Consider the following 18,773-nt stretch of genomic DNA (forward strand, 5'->3'; position numbering starts at 1 on the left):
TTTAGCCTCACGCTAGAAACCCTAGGTATCAGCATGTATTGACATACCCTGATTTGGAAACCATGTGGAACAAAAAAGCGTGTACAAAGCATCTCTTCCAAACATCTCTGCTTCACTCACAATGAATTACTTCGCATTGAAGTAACTATTACTTGGGCAAATGCTGCAGCCACTGCAACCATAACAAGATGGTGGTGTTGTAGGAATTTCAGTGACGTTGGAGAGAGGAATGAGGTATATTAAACTGGACTAAGCTACTAAATGGTAAAGCTACAGAAAAACAAAAGTATTAAAATAAAATGTGTTCAGTACAATACAGTACCAATATATAGATTTTGGTTGTATAAAGAGTATCAAGAGATATGGAGATGAGGTGGGTACGTGGAATTGTCTGATATATATCCCATGATCTAACTGAATGCAATGCATGCTTAAGGAGACTACTGTTGCCACGTTTCAATGCTGAATGTTGGCTAGAACATTGAGAGAGAATTCTCTATTCATTGTATTGTGCAATGAAAGAGTTTACATTTATCTGAAGTAAAGGACCAGGCAAAGTGTTTCAGTTTAGCACCCTATTTTATTGGTGACAATTCTGACAGGGAGCACTTCTTCAGTAATGCACATGAGTATCAGCTTCTTTTACATATTGAAGCTCTTGAGCCATGATTTAGAAATTAGTGTGTCAAAAAGTTGTTATTCAAAAAAGGTTCCTATCGTAAAAATCTTTTTGGAGAAAGTGGACTTTCCTCATTAGGAAATACCAGTGATCCCAATGTGTTTGTGGGAAGTCCTAGGGATCATATCGTGTGTGTTATTGAGCCTTTCATGAAAAGTCCAAAATGACTACAGAATTTGGTAGGCCTCTCGTTATGTTATGTAATAAGAGTGAACATACAACCCTGAAGTGAATCCAGGTTTCATTGCCTGGGACCAAGTCATTTCTGGATTTCAGAATTCTCTGAATTATAGAATGACATTGGAATGCCTGTATGTGATACCTGTTCTGCTTTTTTTCTGTGCTTCCCGTGGTAAGGAGGAGTTAAATGTTCATTATTTTTAGTGAGCCTGTTCCGCCTTGATTTGTTGCAATGTCTGAGCAGCTGAGTAGTGAGTCTGTGGGTTGCTTAGGGCTGCTCAAAAATTTCTGGACAATTGTTGTGTCTGAACAATAGATTTCTGGACCAGAGAGGTTAAACGTATTGCAGTTTGTGATGTTGGAAGCCCTATCCTGACAGACCTATCTGAGAAATTCTTGATGTTGTAATGTATACTGTTGCATCTCACAAGAGAAAGTTCTAGGTACTGACAACCATCTTGTTGGGCATCTGTAGGTATTAGTGTGAGATGGTGGATTTCTCATGGAAGCTCCCATAACATCACAAGGTCTTGCTGTGCAAATCCTAAAACTGACAACGTGGTGGGATTTGCTGCAATACTATTTGTAGATGGCAACTTGTATTTATTTGATGAAATATCCCAAGGAGCTTCATAGTGTTAACTGACAAAATTTGACACTGAGCCAGAGTAGGGTTTTATAGTAAATCATTGATGGACCTGCCTGTTGGGAATCTCTAGGTATCACACTCTGCTGTTAGACAACTAACTCAAGCACTCATGTTAGAATGTATGGGCAGACTCCCACCACCTCATTGTGAAATCCTAGATATTGGAATGTGGTGTTCAATATCTCGAGAATTCCTACAGGTCAGACTTGTGCAGTTTCTCATTTGGAACTCTAGGTGTCTCACTGTGCTGTCTGAGACTCAATGGTGAATCCAACGTACGCAAGTTTAGTATCAATGTGGAGGTGTTTCGTATTTAATAAAATTTTATATCTTGATTCAGTTTTGAAGTTGCCAGAATTGATGGCAAAGGAGAACCCTACACTTCAATGCAGTGCTTTGGGCCATTTCTGAATGTTAAAGATGCTATATAAATTCAGGTTGATGTAGTTTCACACGGCTTCAGCTTCAGACTGACTACACTATAACCATAATAAGTGTTAAAAAGTTCAGAGGTGGACAAACTGGAGCTGTGCCCAAGCTTATTAATTACTGCTCAATTAGGGCTTAGTATAGATTTAGACATGTCATTCTGAGGTTGCATTTTCAACTTGATGCCTGTGCTATGACTGCAGCCTGGGCATCGTAATGTTTTTCACTGTCACGGGGAGCCATATGAAATCTGATGTGAACTGTGACATATCACAGTAGATATTGAAAGAACTGTGGTTGTGGAATTCCAGAAAGCATATTAAAAGGTGTGTTCTGGTATTGTGTTTGGGATTTTGTATGGCAATTTTGGTTAGTATTTGGACCATCTAGAAAAATTTTGTTCCCTTAAAATGTGAGACATTTTGCGTTGGATATCTAGTATTGGGACTGGACCTTTGTTGTTTCCACTCAAAAGAACCTTCAGGCTGATTCTGCCTTTAAAAATTTTGGACTTGATTTATGTGCATCATTTTTGTGGATGAGCACTCTGACACTGCACAGGATTTACCTACCCGTCTATCTTGAATGTCATGTTTATGCTGTTCCCCAGGTGGTATCTAACAGAAATCATCTTGCTGCAAGAGAGCACCACAAAATACCTTCAACTGGCAAAGCATTAAGTTTTAAATTTAACCTACCACTGAATAAAGATTGAGGCATTGACAAAATATTCTACTCTAACTGTTGAGTTTTGAAGTGGCTGCAATAATAGCCTGAAAGACTATTGGGCGCCATTGTGTAATCACACGGTTTGTACTGGATTGCAATCAAAGTCGAGTCTCAACCCTAGGATCATCCGTCAGAATAGAGTACAAACCCTGGGATTATCTCCATCGAGTACAAACCCTGGGATTATCTCCATCGAGTACAAACCCTGGGATTATCTCCATCGAGTACAAACCCTGGGATTATCTCCATCGAGTACAAACCCTGGGATTGTTCCCATTATAATCCTATACACAACAGAATCATAGCGTGGTTGTAGAACTTGAGGCCATTTCATCAATCTTGTCTGTGCCAGCTCTATGCAAGAATAATTTAGGTAGTTCTGCTCCCCCATCCGCTCCCTGTACCCCTGCATATATTTTCTCTTCAGGTGCTTATCGAATTCCTCATTGAAAGCCGCGTTTGCCTGTGCCTGCAATGCCCTCTGACGTGGTATATTGCAGATCCCAATCACTTGCTACATTAAATAAAAAGACAATTTTCCTCATGTCACTGTTGATTCTTTTGCCAGTCACCATCATCATTGTCCTGTTAGTCTTCCACTTATGGGGCCAGTTTCTCTCTCTACTCCGTCAAGACCCCTCGTAGTTTTGAACATCTTTATCAAATCTCCGTTCAGTGTTCTCTTTATGGAAGGCAATCCCAATATCTGCAGTTCATCCAAATAACTGAAGTCACTCATCTCTGAGACCATTCTCTTGAATCTTTTTGTCTCCCTCTCCAAATCCTTCACATCCTAAAGTGTGATGCACAGAATTGGACACAATACTCAGTTAAGGATGAAACCAGATTTTATAAAGATTCATCATAACTTCCTTTCTTTTCTACTCTATGGCTCCATTTATAAAGCCAGGATCTGTCATGCCTTTTAACCACTTTCTCAACCTACTGTGCCACCTTCAACGATTTGTGCTCATATACCCAGGTTCCTGTGAAACTGCATCCCTTTAGAATTGTACCATTTAGTTTATATTGTTTCTCTTTATTTTTACTCCAAATGCAGTCTCTGCATTAAATTGCATCTGCCTAATTTCTACCTATTCCACCAGCCTGTCTGTTGTCTTGAAATTTTGTGCTCTTCTCTTCAAGGTTCATGATATTTACAAGGTTTTTTGCCAATAAATTTTGAAATTGTGCCCTGTTCAGATATGTCTAGGTCTAAATTTATATTATACATATTTTTTCGATATAAAAAATGGTGGTCCTAGTATCAACCTGTGGGGAATCCCACTATGTACCTTATTCCAGTCTGGAAAAACAACTATTCACCACTACTGTTTCCTGTCATTTTTCAGCCAGTTTTGTGTCTATGCTGCCACTAATCCTTTTATTTCATGAGCTTTAACTATGCTGTTACTTGACACTTTATCAAAAACCTTTTGGAAATCTATGTACACAACATGAACTGCATTACCCTCATCAACTGTTACCTCATCAAAAAAACTCAATCCAGTTAGTTAGACACAATTTGCCTTTAACAAATCCATGTTGGCTTTCCCTAATTAATGCACAATTGTTCAAGTGACTGTTAATTTTGTCCTGCGATTTCTGGAAACATTCCCACCATTAAGGTTAAACTGTCTGGTCTGAAGTTGCCGGGTTTAGCTTTGCAGCCTTTTTTGAACAAGAGTGTGACATTTGTAATTCTGCAGTCTTCTGGCATCACCCCTATAAATGAGGAGCATTTGAAGATTATGACCAGTGTCTCTGCCTCCCTCAATATCCTCAGATGCAGCCCATCTGGTCTTGGTGACTTATCAACTTAAAGTACAGTCAACCTTTCCACTGCTATCTCTTCATCAATTTTAAACCATCCAGTATCTCAACTCCTTCCTCTTTTATTATGATTTTGGCAGCATCTTCCTTGGTAATGACAGATTTTAGTTTGTACCTGAGGTATGCCCTTTGTCTCCATGCAAAATCTCCTTTTTGCTTCTTAATCAGTCCCACCCCCCTTTACTATGCTTTCACTATTCTGCTGATTTTTAAAAAAACATCTGGATTCCATTTTTATGTAAACTGCCAATGCCCCCTCATTCTCTCTCTGTCTCATGTATTCCCCATTTCACTTTTTCTGAACTTTCTATATTCAGCCGACAATAAAGTGCTGATGATAAAATCCCAGGTGGTCCGTCCACAAATTTGATAGCCGAGGAGGCCCTATTCCCATATGAGTGTCTCTATGTAAACCGATATGTCTACAAATGCAAAATGTGTCAAAAACAACAGATTCAAATGCCAGATGAATACAGACTAAAGCAATAAATATGTGAAAAAGGTCTTTATTCAGTTTATAAACACCTTACGATGGCCTGACCTTGTTAAAGATCAGAGTTAACTCTGGAAAAACAAATCTTTTTCACCTTGGTATGTAGTTTTTGGATGTGCGTTATACATTCCACCATGTTGTCAATGCAGTCAGACATGTTTTCGGTATCTTTGTGCTGCAGTGCGAAATCCCCAGGCATCACTACAGGCTTTGTGGCTTTGACTGGAGAAACAGGCGAATGGACAGGCATTTATTGAGGCTCTTCTCTTTTTTGTGGTCTAACTCTACTCTGGCGCCATCATATGACAAGTTTGGCTAATCCGGCGCTACCAGTGTGGAATGTTAGCATGTCATGGACATTATTCTGGTGGGATACGATGCAGGGTGGCATGGTGGCACAGCGGTTAGCACCGCTGCCTAAACAGCGCCAGGGACCTGGGTTCAATTCCCGCTTGGGTCTGTGTGAAGATTGCACATTCTCCCCCCTGTCTGCGTGGGTTTCCTCCGGGTGCTCTGGTTTCCTTACACAGTCCAAAGATGTACAAGTTAGGTGCATTTGCCATGTTAAATTCTCCCTCAGTGCACCCGAACAGGCACTGGAGTGTGGCGACTAGGGGATTTTCACAGTAACTTCATTACAGTGTGAATGTAAGCCTACTTGTGACTAATAAATAAACTTTTGGTGGCTCAGTGGTTAACACTGCTGCCTCACAACATCAGGGACACGCGTTTGACTCCCAGCTTGGCTGACTGTGTGGAGTTAGCACGTTCTCCCCGTGTCTGCATGGATTTCCTCTGGGTTCTCCGGTTTACTTCCACAGTCACAAAGATGTGCAGGTTAGGTGGATTAGCTATGGTAATTGCACTGGGTAATGGGGATAAGGCAGAGGGGAGGGCCTGGTTGGGATGCTCTTTCGGAGAATGGGCCGATGATCTATTTCTGCACTGTAGGAATTCTATGGTTCTATGGAATGGTTGACTAGTTTAACTTGACCATAATTTTGTGTCATCTGAGTTTGTCTTTTCGTGACTTCACTGTAGTTCTTTTGTATTATCAACTTGACACCTGTCATGCGCCCTCTTTGTGCTTTATCTTAATCACCATTTCTTTATCATCCAGGGAGCTCTGTCTTTGTTCTTGATGTGCCCAAATTATCTCTTTAAAGGCAGCTCATTGTTCAGCTAATGTTACCTGCCAATATTTGATTCCAGTTTACCTGGGACAGATCTAGTCTCATCCCAGGGAAATTGGTTCTCCCCAGATAAGCATGCTTTTACTCTAAATTGGTTGTTGTCCTTTTCCATAGCTAAATTAAACTTATGGTACTATGAGCACTGTTTGCTAAAAGTTCCCCTACTAAAATTTGTTCTATTCAGCCCACCTCATTTTCCAGAGTTAGATCCAGCAATGTCTCCTTTCCCATAGAGTGGGAAACGTACTGAACACATTTTAGAAACTCCCCTGTCCTTTACACTATTATGATTCCAATCTATATTAGGAAAATGAAAATTCCCCATTATCTACAGTTTTTCTCTATCAGTATCTCTATGGTTTTTGCATTTCTCTGTTGTCTCTAAATTTGCTCCACCATAACTTTCACTGGTGACTCATTGAATGAACCAAGTTGTGTAATGGTACCTCTGCTGTTTCTTAATTCTACTCTTCAGGATCCAGACTGTAATTTTTCTTTAATCAGTACTACCGCCCTTCCTGTCTTTCCTTCCCTCTCTTTCCTGAACAGCTTGCATCCAGGAATATTTACTTTCCATTTCTGTTCTTTATAGAGCTGGTCACAACATCCTATTCCCATGTAACTAACTATGCTTGCAGCTCACCAACCTTGTGTCATGTGTTTAGGTAAAACTATATTAGTCCTCATTGCTGGCCCCTATCTGAACCCACCTTTCTTTCTTACTCTAGTGTTATTTATCTCTCCCAAACCTTTCTGCACTTTTTCTTTTCCAAATCCTGGTTCCATTTTCCTGTCAGGTTAGTTTAAACCTTCCCCACATCACTAAAACTGCCCCACCATGACATTGGCCCCACTCTGTTGAAGTGCAACTCTACTAACCTTGTTTCCCCTAGAAATGGTCCCACGCTCCAGAAATCTAAAGTTCTTCTTCCTGCACCGTGTCCCCAGCCATGCATTAATCTGCTCTGTCCTCTCATTTCAATACTCACTAACGTGGCATTGGAAATAATCCAGGGATTATTGCCTTTTGAGGTATTGATTTTGAGTCTAATTCCTAGCTCCCTAAAGCCTGACTGCAGGGCCACATCCCTTTTACTACCTAGGTTTTTGTTACTGACATGGACCATGACCTCTGTCTGTTTACCCTCCTCCCTCAGAGTGCTCTGTAGTGCTTAGAAACACCCTTGACCCTGACAACAGAGATAAGCTGCCATCCTGGATTCATGTCTGCAGTTGCAGAAATGACTGTCTGTACCCAAACTGTAGAATTTCCTATCACTATTCATTTCTCCACCTCTCTTCCTTCTTCTGCAATTGAACCTGTTGTGGGCTTGGCTCTGGCTGCATTTCACCAAAGAACCATCACACTCAGTGTTCAAAACTGAATACTGGTTGGGGAGTGAGATGAACTCAAGGGCTCCTGCACTACTTGCACAATCCTCTCTGACTGCCTGACAAGCACTCTGTGGCTTATTGGTGTGCAAGTAGAGGGGGGAATGAATGGCCACATCATAAATGTGCTGTCCATGTAGCGCTCAGCCTCATGTTTGCACCACAGTAATGCCAGCTATTGCTTATGTCCTCAAACTCACAGCTCGAGCTCCTCCAGCCAGCGACACTTCCTGCGCATGTGGTTGTTCAGGATTCAGAAACATCCTGGAATTCCCAAATTGAACTGAATTGATTTATTATTGTCACATGTATTGGGATACAGTGAAAAGTATTGTTTCTTGCGAGCTATACAGACAAAACATAACGTTCATAGAGTACATGGGAAGAAGGAAAGGAGAGGGTGCAGAATATAGTGTTGGTGTTACCGATAGGGCCGAAGAGAAAGATCAGCTTAATAAATGATTGGACCATTCAAAAGTCTAATGGCAGCAGGGAAGATGCTATTCTTGAATCAGTTGGTACATATGGCACGACCTGACTCAGATCGTGCCTGTCCTCGTTATTAGACCAACTAAATTTAAGGGAAATAAATTAAAAACATAGTTTTACTGGTGTGCAATTAATGCTGAGTATACAGCCTCTAGTTACACCCTCCATGTAATCCGATACACAGCCTGTGATTACAACCTCGGTGTAATCTGGTGCGCGGCCTGTGATTACAGCCTCAGTGCGGTCTGGTGCGCGGCCTGTGATTGCAGCCTCAGTGCGGTCCGGTGCGCGGCCTGTGATTACAGCCTCAGTGCGGTCCGGTGCGCGGCCTGTGATTACAGCCTCAGTGCGGTCCAGTGCGCGGCCTGTGATTACAGCCTCAGTGCGGTCCGGTGCGCGGCCTGTGATTGCAGCCTCGGTGCGGCCCGGTGCACAGCCTGTGATTACAGCCTCGGTCCGGAGCCTGTGATTACAGCCTCGGTGCGGTCCGGTGTGCGGCCTGTGATTACAGCCTCGGTGCGGTCTGGTGTGCGGCCTGTGATTACAGCCTCGGTCCGGAGCCTGTGATTACAGCCTCGGTGCGGTCCGGTGCACGGCCTGTGATTGCAGCCCCGGTGCGGTCCGGTGTGCGGCCTGTGATTACAGCCCCGGTGCGGTCCGGTGCGCGGCCTGTGATTGCAGCCTCGGTGCGGTCCGGTGTGCGGCCTGTGATTACAGCCTCGGTGCGGTCCGGTGCACGGCCTGTGATTACAGCCTCGGTGCGGTCCGGTGCGCGGCCTGTGATTGCAGCCTCGGTGCGGTCCGGTGTGCGGCCTGTGATTACAGCCTCGGTGCGGTCCGGTGCACGGCCTGTGATTGCAGCCTCGGTGCGGTCCGTGCGCGGCCTGTGATTACAGCCTCGGTGCGGTCTGGTGCGCGGCCTGTGATTACAGCCTCGGTGCGGTCTGGTGCGCAGCCTGTGATTACAGCCTCGGTCCGGTCCAGAGCCTGTGATTACAGCCTCGGTGCGGTCCGGTGCGCAGCCTGTGATTACAGCCCCGGTGCGGTCCGGTGCGCGGCCTGTGATTGCAGCCTCGGTGCGGTCTGGTGCGCGGCCTGTGATTACAGCCTCGGTGCGGTCTGCTGCGCGGCCTGTGAATTACAGCCTCGGTGCGGTCTGCTGCGCGGCCTGTGAATTGCAGCCTCGGTGCGGTCTGGTGCGCGGCCTGTGAATTGCAGCCTCGGTGCGGTCCGGTGCGCAGCCTGTGATTACAGCCTCGGTGCGGTCCGGTGCGCAGCCTGTGATTACAGCCTCGGTGCGGTCCGGTGCGCAGCCTGTGATTACAGCCTTGGTGCGGTCCGGTGCGCAGCCTGTGATTACAGCCTCGGTGCGGTCTGCTGCGCGGCCTGTGAATTACAGCCTCGGTCCGGTGCGCGGCCTGTGATTGCAGCCTCGGTCCGGTGCGCAGCCTGTGATTACAGCCTCGGTGCGGTCCGGTGCGCGGCCTGTGATTGCAGCCTCGGTGCGGTCTGGTGCGCGGCCTGTGATTACAGCCTCGGTGCGGTCCGGTGCGCGGCCTGTGATTACAGCCTCGGTGTGGTCCGGTGCGCGGCCTGTGATTGCAGCCTCGGTGCGGTCTGGTGTGCAGCCTGTGATTACAGCCTCAGTGCGGTCCGGTGCGCAGCCTGTGAATTGCAGCCTCGGTGTGGTCCGGTGCGCGGCCTGTGATTACAGCCTCAGTGCGGTCTGGTGCGCAGCCTGTGATTACAGCCTCGGTGCGGTCTGGTGTGCAGCCTGTGAATTGCAGCCTCGGTGCGGTCTGGTGCGCGGCCTGTGAATTACAGCCTCGGTGCGGTCTGCTGCGCGGCCTGTGAATTGCAGCCTCGGTGCGGTCTGGTGCGCGGCCTGTGAATTGCAGCCTCGGTGCGGTCCGGTGCGCAGCCTGTGATTACAGCCTCGGTGCGGTCCGGTGCGCAGCCTGTGATTACAGCCTCGGTGCGGTCCGGTGCGCAGCCTGTGATTACAGCCTTGGTGCGGTCCGGTGCGCAGCCTGTGATTACAGCCTCGGTGCGGTCTGCTGCGCGGCCTGTGAATTACAGCCTCGGTCCGGTGCGCGGCCTGTGATTGCAGCCTCGGTCCGGTGCGCAGCCTGTGATTACAGCCTCGGTGCGGTCCGGTGCGCGGCCTGTGATTGCAGCCTCGGTGCGGTCTGGTGCGCGGCCTGTGATTACAGCCTCGGTGCGGTCCGGTGCGCGGCCTGTGATTACAGCCTCGGTGTGGTCCGGTGCGCGGCCTGTGATTGCAGCCTCGGTGCGGTCTGGTGTGCAGCCTGTGATTACAGCCTCAGTGCGGTCCGGTGCGCAGCCTGTGAATTGCAGCCTCGGTGTGGTCCGGTGCGCGGCCTGTGATTACAGCCTCAGTGCGGTCTGGTGCGCAGCCTGTGATTACAGCCTCGGTGCGGTCTGGTGTGCAGCCTGTGATTACAGCCTCGGTGCGGTCCGGTGCGCGGCCTGTGAATTACAGCCTCGGTGCGGTCCGGTGCGCAGCCTGTGATTACAGCCTCGGTGTGGTCCGGTGCGCGGCCTGTGATTGCAGCCTCGGTGCGGTCTGGTGTGCAGCCTGTGAATTGCAGCCTCGGTGCGGTCTGCTGCGCGGCCTGTGAATTACAGCCTCGGTGCGGTCTGGTGCGCGGCCTGTGAATTGCAGCCTCGGTGCGGTCTGGTGCGCGGCCTGTGAATTGCAGCCTCGGTGCGGTCTGCTGCGCGGCCTGTGAATTGCAGCCTCGGTGCGGTCTGGTGCGCGGCCTGTGAATTACAGCCTCGGTGCGGTCTGCTGCGCGGCCTGTGATTACAGCCTCGGTGCGGTCTGGTGCGCAGCCTGTGATTACAGTCTCGGTGCGGTCTGGTGCGCAGCCTGTGATTACAGCCTCGGTGCGGTCCGGTGCGCAGCCTGTGATTACAGCCTCGGTGCGGTCCGGTGCGCAGCCTGTGATTACAGCCTCGGTGCGGTCCGGTGCGCAGCCTGTGATTACAGCCTTGGTGCGGTCCGGTGCGCAGCCTGTGATTACAGCCTCGGTGCGGTCTGCTGCGCGGCCTGTGAATTACAGCCTCGGTCCGGTGCGCGGCCTGTGATTGCAGCCTCGGTCCGGTGCGCAGCCTGTGATTACAGCCTCGGTGCGGTCCGGTGCACGGCCCGTGAATTACAGCCTCGGTGCGGTCCGGTGCGCGGCCTGTGATTGCAGCCTCGGTGCGGTCTGGTGCGCGGCCTGTGATTACAGCCTCGGTGCGGTCTGGTGCGCGGCCTGTGATTACAGCCTCGGTGCGGTCTGCTGCGCGGCCTGTGAATTACAGCCTCGGTCCGGTGCGCGGCCTGTGATTGCAGCCTCGGTGCGGTCCGGTGCGCGGCCTGTGATTGCAGCCTCGGTGCGGTCCGGTGCGCGGCCTGTGAATTACAGCCTCGGTGCGGTCTGCTGCGCGGCCTGTGAATTACAGCCTCGGTCCGGTGCGCGGCCTGTGATTGCAGCCTCGGTCCGGTGCGCGGCCTGTGATTGCAGCCTCGGTGCGGTCTGCTGCGCGGCCTGTGAATTACAGCCTCGGTGCGGTCCGGTGCGCGGCCTGTGAATTACAGCATGATGGGTCAAGGATGTCTGGTATTATATAATAAACTGTTTAGTTTGCATGACTGAGAGAATCTGGTCTCGGTATAGTTACACGTTATATCGTCGGATCCTTAATTTGACTTAGTTCATTTAGTCTAAAATTTGGATCCTATTTCTGGGATAGGGACTGGTGTCTTTAATAATTCCTTTCAGTTTGTAAAAGTCTCAATGTTGTATATTTCTATATAATCTTGTATTGAGGCTAAGGTTTTAACTTTTCTATTCAAGTCACATCTTGCTTGGCTCTGTTTTGACTGTCGACGTTTATCTTTGCCAGAATCCTGCATCACCAGAACAGAGACAAATTCCAAATCAGTTTAGCTTCATCACCTTTATTGCATTCTGTTGTGTCAACTTGGAAGTTGAAGAAGGGAGATGCACAAAACCAGGTTGAAGCCCCATGTTCTTCAGTTAATTTCCCATTTCACTGTGCTGCTAACAGGTCTTAATTTTTATCATGGACTTGTATTCAAGGGTTGTTGAAGAGACATGCTAACCCCAGAAATGTTTATTGTGTTGAAACCAGTGGAAGTTTAATACTGTATTGGGTTATCTGTTGATTTACATTGTACTGTTCCTTTCCTAGTGATTCATAGTTTAGCCTGTACACCATACATACATGCCAAAAGAGATGGTTTAAAAATGAGATGATTATAATGATGAAATTGGTACAGAATGGAAGAGTCTCAGTTGATGTAATGATCAGTGTTGTGACCTTCTAAAGAGGGGGTGGAAATAGATAGCAATATGGTGTATCTGGATCAGCGCTGGTTTCTGGGCAATGCAGTGTTGTGGTGCTGTGTGTAGATGATGCTGAGTACAGTGGCCTATGTGATAATAGGTGGTATGAGTGTTGTGTCAGAGTGGCATTCTTTGTTTTGGTATTATTGGGATGATGTTGGGTGGCACATCAACCGGCTGTGATTGATGCTGTGACTGGGTGAACTAATGCTTGTAGTTGCAGCACCATTTAACAAATCTGTAGTGAGTTACAGTTCAGTGTTGGCACTTGATTCATTTAGGAAGTTGGTGCCTATACATTATGTAGGAAAAACAACCAACCCAGATCACTTCAGTGTGATGACCATAACCTCATGTGAAGCTGTCAATTCACAGCATCAACCACCAAATTTCTCCTGTCACCAGTGATGCAATGTAACTTCTACACATTCTCGTAAAGCTCAAAATACTTCCCAGACCAACCTCAAGTTTGAAAGGACAGAATCTCAGAATACATTCCTGAGAAAATTGTTACAGTTTAGTGGCTGTGATATGAAATATACACAGATGGGGGTGAGGAGAAATTCTTGTAGGTTTGCTGTATGCAAATATCATATGCTTATTTTTTAATAACAGAGCTATAGTGCTGGTGTATTATACATTTATTTTGTATTAATTCCTTGAGAACTTCCAGTTGGTGTGTTACCTTTGTTAGTGCTGTGTCTCTAATTGTTGGGCATTCTCTTGCTCAGGGTGCCGTGCTGACACTGCGTTGCAGAGGAGGATGGGAAAGAGGCGGTGTCTTCAAGTGGAGCCAACGCTCGAGCAGAAGATAGCAGCAGGGTGCTGCGGAGTGAAGAAGCCCAAATTATCGGGCAGCAATGTGCACAACCAGCTGAACCATCCTGGCACGGGGCTAGGTTGTGGCTCAGTGCCTGGCCTGCAGTCTGGAACAGCCCTGGGGAACCACCACAACCACAGCCAAAACCATAACTACAGCCAGAACCATTGCGAGAGGAACAACCGGGAAAGCAATGGGAACCTGAACTCCTTGAACTCTGCACTCAGCCCTGTGACAGGGCTGACCACAGTGGGAAACCGTCCGAACGGAACTGGGCTCAGTGGGACCAGTGGAGTGAATGTGAGGAACTTGGTGGTGACCGCAGAGATGTGCTGCTACTGCTTTGATGTGTTGTACTGTCATCTGTACGGATTCCCACTGCCCCGATCACCCAGGTTCACCAATGACCCATAGTGAGTACTGCAGGATAAGGATAGTCGATATACTACTCATTGTAGAGAGGAGCAAAAACTTCCCCATTGATGCTTCCCATTTAGGGACATTAGTGAAGAGTGAGGGTAAGTCCCCTCGTGAAATATCAAATGAACAAGTTTAAAAGAAAATCAATAAGGGATTAAGTGGCACATTGCCCTTTTAGCTCTTGCACCTGGCTCCAGTACAATCTGAAGGATTCCTCTTTTCTGGATGATTAATTGGATTTTGAGTTAGATTGATGCCATGCCCCTTCTGCTGTGTTAGTGGGATGTGTTTCTCTGGTTTCCACTGTAATCTCATGGGGAAGGCAGCAAATGAACCCTACTACTTAGCCAGCAGCCCCTTACAGCGGTTCAATAGCAAAACAGTATTGCCAGTTACCTGAAAGCAGAACTCTTGCCAGTCCTTTCATTCAAGGGATGTTTGGTGATGTTCTTTAAGAGCCAGTATAGCAACCTGTGCCAGAAACATTTGGCTGCAGTGTAATCACCATTGCTGAAGTGATTTGGAAGCAGGTCAGTAGCCGGCACTGCTGTTGCAGCTCAGACTGGCACAGAGGCTATTTTGAAGCTTGTGCAGTGACCTGTGCCAAGGCCATTTAGATGCAATATACTTTTTGTACTATTTAGACATCATACAAGATTTAATTCCTGTGCCATTGGGAGTTCCTACTCTGCATCCTACTGCCAAGTGTTAACAGGTTAGTGAGCTTGAGCTGCTTTCTTGTTTCCTAGCAGGTGACAGAATAACTGTATTGTTGGAAGCACGGAGCACGTTTCCTTCATACCTTTACAGCTGGGAAATAGGAAGAACATTTGGTTTAAAACAAAAGAGATGCTGCTCTCCATTTTCTGAGACTTGACTTCAATTTCAGTCCAGACTGACCAGACACAAATCTTCTTTGTGCTTGGTGCTGACATTGAGGTGGGTTTGTCACTGACCTTTTAATAGTTTAACTTGGCTAACTATGAAACAGCGTTTGGTGGAGGTCATGTGGCACGCATTCAGTATGAATGTACTCAAGATATTAAAGTGGGAGAAAGATTTGAGATATTGTTGGGAAGGTCATTAACACAGTCAGCCTAATGTTTCTAAGGTGTAAAACAAACAAAAATGAAATGTTGGATGACATATCAAATAAACTCAGTACAGAGAATTGAGTAGGAAAGTAAGGGACTTGAAAAGGAGATGGACAAGTTCCTGGCATCTGAAGAGCTATTGAATTTTACAGAAGCTGAGGATGGGCAGATAGAACTTGCAATTTTGTACTGTCTTTCACACCCTCAAAGCATCTTACAATCACTGTTTATACAAACATACAAATTAGGAGCAGGAGTAGGCCACTTGGCCCCTCGAGCCTTCTCTGCCACTCAATATGATCATGGCTGATCAGATTGTAATCTCAAACCCACATTTCTGTCTATTCTCAATAACTGTTCACCCCCTTGCTTATCAAGAATCTATCTAGCTCAGCCTTAAAAAAAAAATATTCAAAGACTCTCTTCCTCGAGTTCCAAAGACTCATGACCCTTATAAAATTCTCCTCATCTCTGCCCTAAATGAGGGAACCTTTATTTTTAAACAGTGACCCCTGGTTTTCGATTCTCTTGCAAGAGGAAACACCCTCTCCACGCCCACCCTATCAGATCCCCCTCAGGAACTTGTATTTTTCAGCCAAGTCGCTGCTTCTAAATTTCAGTGGATACAAGCCTAGCCTATCCAACACTTCCTCATGGCCAACCTGCCCATTCTAGATATTAGTCTAGTAAATCTTCTTTGAACTTCTTTCAATGTATTTACATCCTTAAATAAGGAGACCAATACTGTACACCAGTACTCCAAGTGTGGCCTCAGCAATATCCTTTATAACTGAAGCATAACCTCCCTACTTTTGAATTCAATTCTTCTTGCAGTAAACAATAACATTCTATTAATGTTCTGAATTACTTGCTGTACCTGCATAATAACCTTTTATGTACTGGGATGCCCAGATCCCTCTGCACCTTAGAACTCTGCAATCTCTCACTATTTAAATGATAAGCTTTTGTATTCTTCTTGCCAAAATGGACAGTTTCACATTTTTCCACATTATACTCCATTTGCCAGATCTTTGTCCACTCACTTAACCTATCAATATGCCTTTGTAGTCTCCTGATGTACTCTTCACAACTTACTTTCCTACCCAACTTTGTCATCAGCAAATTTAGCAACCATCGTTCAATTCCTTCATCCAAGTCATTTAAATAAATGGTTAAAAAGTTGAGGCCCCAGCACTGATCCCTGTGGCACGCACTTGTTACATCTTGCTAACCAGAAAGTGACCCATTTATGCCTCTGCTTCCTGTTGCCTAGCCAACCTTCTATCCATCCAGTATGTTACCCTTCCGCAGTAACCTTCGATGTGGCACCTTATGAAATATCTTCTGAAAATCTAAGTACAGTACATTCACCGGTTCCGCTTTATCCACAGCACATGTTACTTCTTCAAGGAACTTGCTGTTAATTGGTTAAACTTTCACATTGCCTGCTTTCCCTGAATTTTTCCAAGTTTCCAGCTATAACTTCTTTAATAATGGCTTCTAATATTTTCCCTATGATAGATGTTTAAACCAACTAGCCTGTCGTTTCCTGCTTTCTGGTTCCTCCTTTTTTTTGAATAAAAGAGTTATGTTTGTTATTTTCCAATCTGATTGAATTTTCCCCAAATCTAGGGAATTTTGTAAAATTGAAACCAATGTGTCAATTATCTCATCACCCACCTCTTTTAAGACCCTTGGATGAAGTCCACCAGGACCCAAGGACTTGTCAGTACACAGTTCCAACAGTTTGCTCAGTACCACTTCCCTGGTGATGTAATTTTTTTCGAGCTCTTCCGTCTCTTTCTATTTTCTGACTTGCAGCTATTTCTGGAATGTTACATGTATCCTCTATCGTGAAGATTGATGCAAATGACCTATCCAATTACCTGTTCTATAAGTAATATTCATCAAAAGTAGTGAATTAAATAAATAATCAGCTGATCAACTAGTGGTGGGGATTGTTTGGATCCATCTTAGTGAACTGGTTTAGTGTCTCATCTGAGATTACGACAGTGTAAATAACACTTTGCTAGTACTGCAGAGTAACCAGAATTGATTTATGTAATGAAATCTAGTAGGGCTTGAACCCACAACCCACGGGCTATTGTTGAGCCACGCTGATACTTTGGACTTTTGCCTGAAATACATGACTGTGTAGCTTCTAATTCAGGCTTGACTGAGACAATGAAACATAAGTTTAGATTCCCAATGTCAAGTGTATTGATTGGACAAACCAAACCAGCAAGCGTAGCGTAGAAGAAGAATTTGTGGAGTGCATCAGGGATTGGTTTGTAGAGCAATACGTTGTGGAACCTACCCTGGAGTGGGCCATTTTAGGTTTGGTTTAAGATTTAAAGTTTATTTGTTAAAGTAAAAGTAAAGTTTCATTTATTAGTCACAAATAAGGCTTACATTAACACTGCAATAAAGTTACTGTGAAATTCCTCTAGTCGCCCACTCCTGCGCCTGTTCGGATCAATGCATCTAACCAGCACATCTTTCAGACTGTGGGAGGAAACCGGAGCACCCGGAGGAAACCCAAGCAGACATGGGAAGAACGTACAAACTCCACACAGACAGTGACGCAAGCTGGGAATTGAACCCAGGTCCCTGGCGCTGTGAGACAGCAGTGCTAACCACTGTGCCACCGTGCCGCCCCAAGTGTCACAAGTAGGATTACATTAACACTGCAATGAAGTTACTGTGAAAATCCCCAAGGCACCTGTTCAGGTACGCTGAGGGAGAATTTAGCATGACCAATGCACCTAACCAGCATGGTTTTTCGTACTGTGGGAGGAAACCAGAGCACCTGGAAGAAACCCACACAGATACGGGGAGAACATGCAGTGACCCAAGCTGGAAATTGAACCCAGGTCCCTGGTGCTGTGAGGCAGCAGTGCTAACCACTGTGTAATGAAGAAGGATTAATAAGGCATCTTGTGGTAATGGATCCTCAAGGGGGCAGTGACCACAATATGATAGAATTCCAGATACAGTTTGTGGCCATAGGTCCACAACCAGTGTCTTCGACATAAATGAGGGCAATTGTAATGGTATGAGGGAGGAGTTGTCTAAGGTGAACTGGGTAAACAAGCTAAGATATAGGTCAGTAGATGAGCAGTGGCAGATATTCAAACAGCTGGTCCCAAAGTCTCAGCAGGAGTTTATCCCAATCAAAAAGAGGGATTCTACGAGGAAGAGGTAAAATCCTTGATTAACAAAAGTGGTCAAGGATAATGTTAAATTGAAAACCAAATATACAAAGTGGCAAGGGATAGTGTTAGACTGGAGGACTGAGAAGTTTTTAGGCTCCAGCAGCAAAAGACTCTATGCTCATAAGGGAGAAAATGAATTTTGAGAGAGAACTTGCATGCAGTATTAAAACAAACAGTAAAAGTTTGTATGGATATGTAAATAGGAAATGGGCACCTAAGGTAAATGTGGGACCTCTACTGAACGAGGCTGCTGAATTGATAACAGTGAACAAAGGAATGGCGGATATGCTAAATAAACTTTTGCATCAGTCTTTACCATGGAAGACATTGCAAACATTCCTAAGATATCAGATGGACTGATTCAAATGACATGGTAGAAATTACAAAAATCCCCATCACAAGGGATCGAGTATTAGGCAAACTCAAGGGTCTAAAGGCGGACAAGTCGCCAGGACGGCACGGTGGCACAGTGGTTAGCACTACTGTCTCACAGCGCCAGGAACCTGCGTTCAATTCCTGCTTAGGGTGACTGTGTGGAGTCTGCACGTTCTCCATGTGTCTGCGTGAGTTTCCTCTGGGTGTTCCGGTTTCCTCCCATGTTTCAAAGATGTACGGGGTTAGGTTGATTGGCTATGCTGAATTGTCATGATGTGGAGATGCCGGCGTTCAATTGGGGTAAACACAGTAAGAGTTTTAACAACACCAGGTTAAAGTCCAACAGGTTTATTTGTTAGCAAATGCCGTTAGCTTTCGGAGTGCTGCTCCTTCGTCAGATGGAG

General features: G+C 45.9%; 1 protein-coding gene across 6 annotated transcripts in view; it reads left to right on the forward strand.

The window, feature by feature from the left end:
- The window catches only part of LOC144491415 (AMMECR1-like protein), a 66,843-nt gene that overhangs the window by 16,226 nt on the left and 31,844 nt on the right, over nucleotides 1-18,773 (forward strand). For all 6 annotated transcript variants that reach the window (XM_078209208.1, XM_078209206.1, XM_078209209.1 and 3 more), the window contains one exon: nucleotides 13,177-13,678. In XM_078209208.1, the coding sequence (XP_078065334.1) occupies nucleotides 13,209-13,678 (470 nt within the window). In that variant the 5' untranslated portion in view covers nucleotides 13,177-13,208. The remainder of the gene's footprint in view (nucleotides 1-13,176; nucleotides 13,679-18,773) is intronic.

The sequence above is a fragment of the Mustelus asterias genome, chromosome 3 (genome assembly GCF_964213995.1).
Source record: "Mustelus asterias chromosome 3, sMusAst1.hap1.1, whole genome shotgun sequence".
In the NCBI taxonomy this organism is placed as follows: domain Eukaryota; kingdom Metazoa; phylum Chordata; class Chondrichthyes; order Carcharhiniformes; family Triakidae; genus Mustelus; species Mustelus asterias.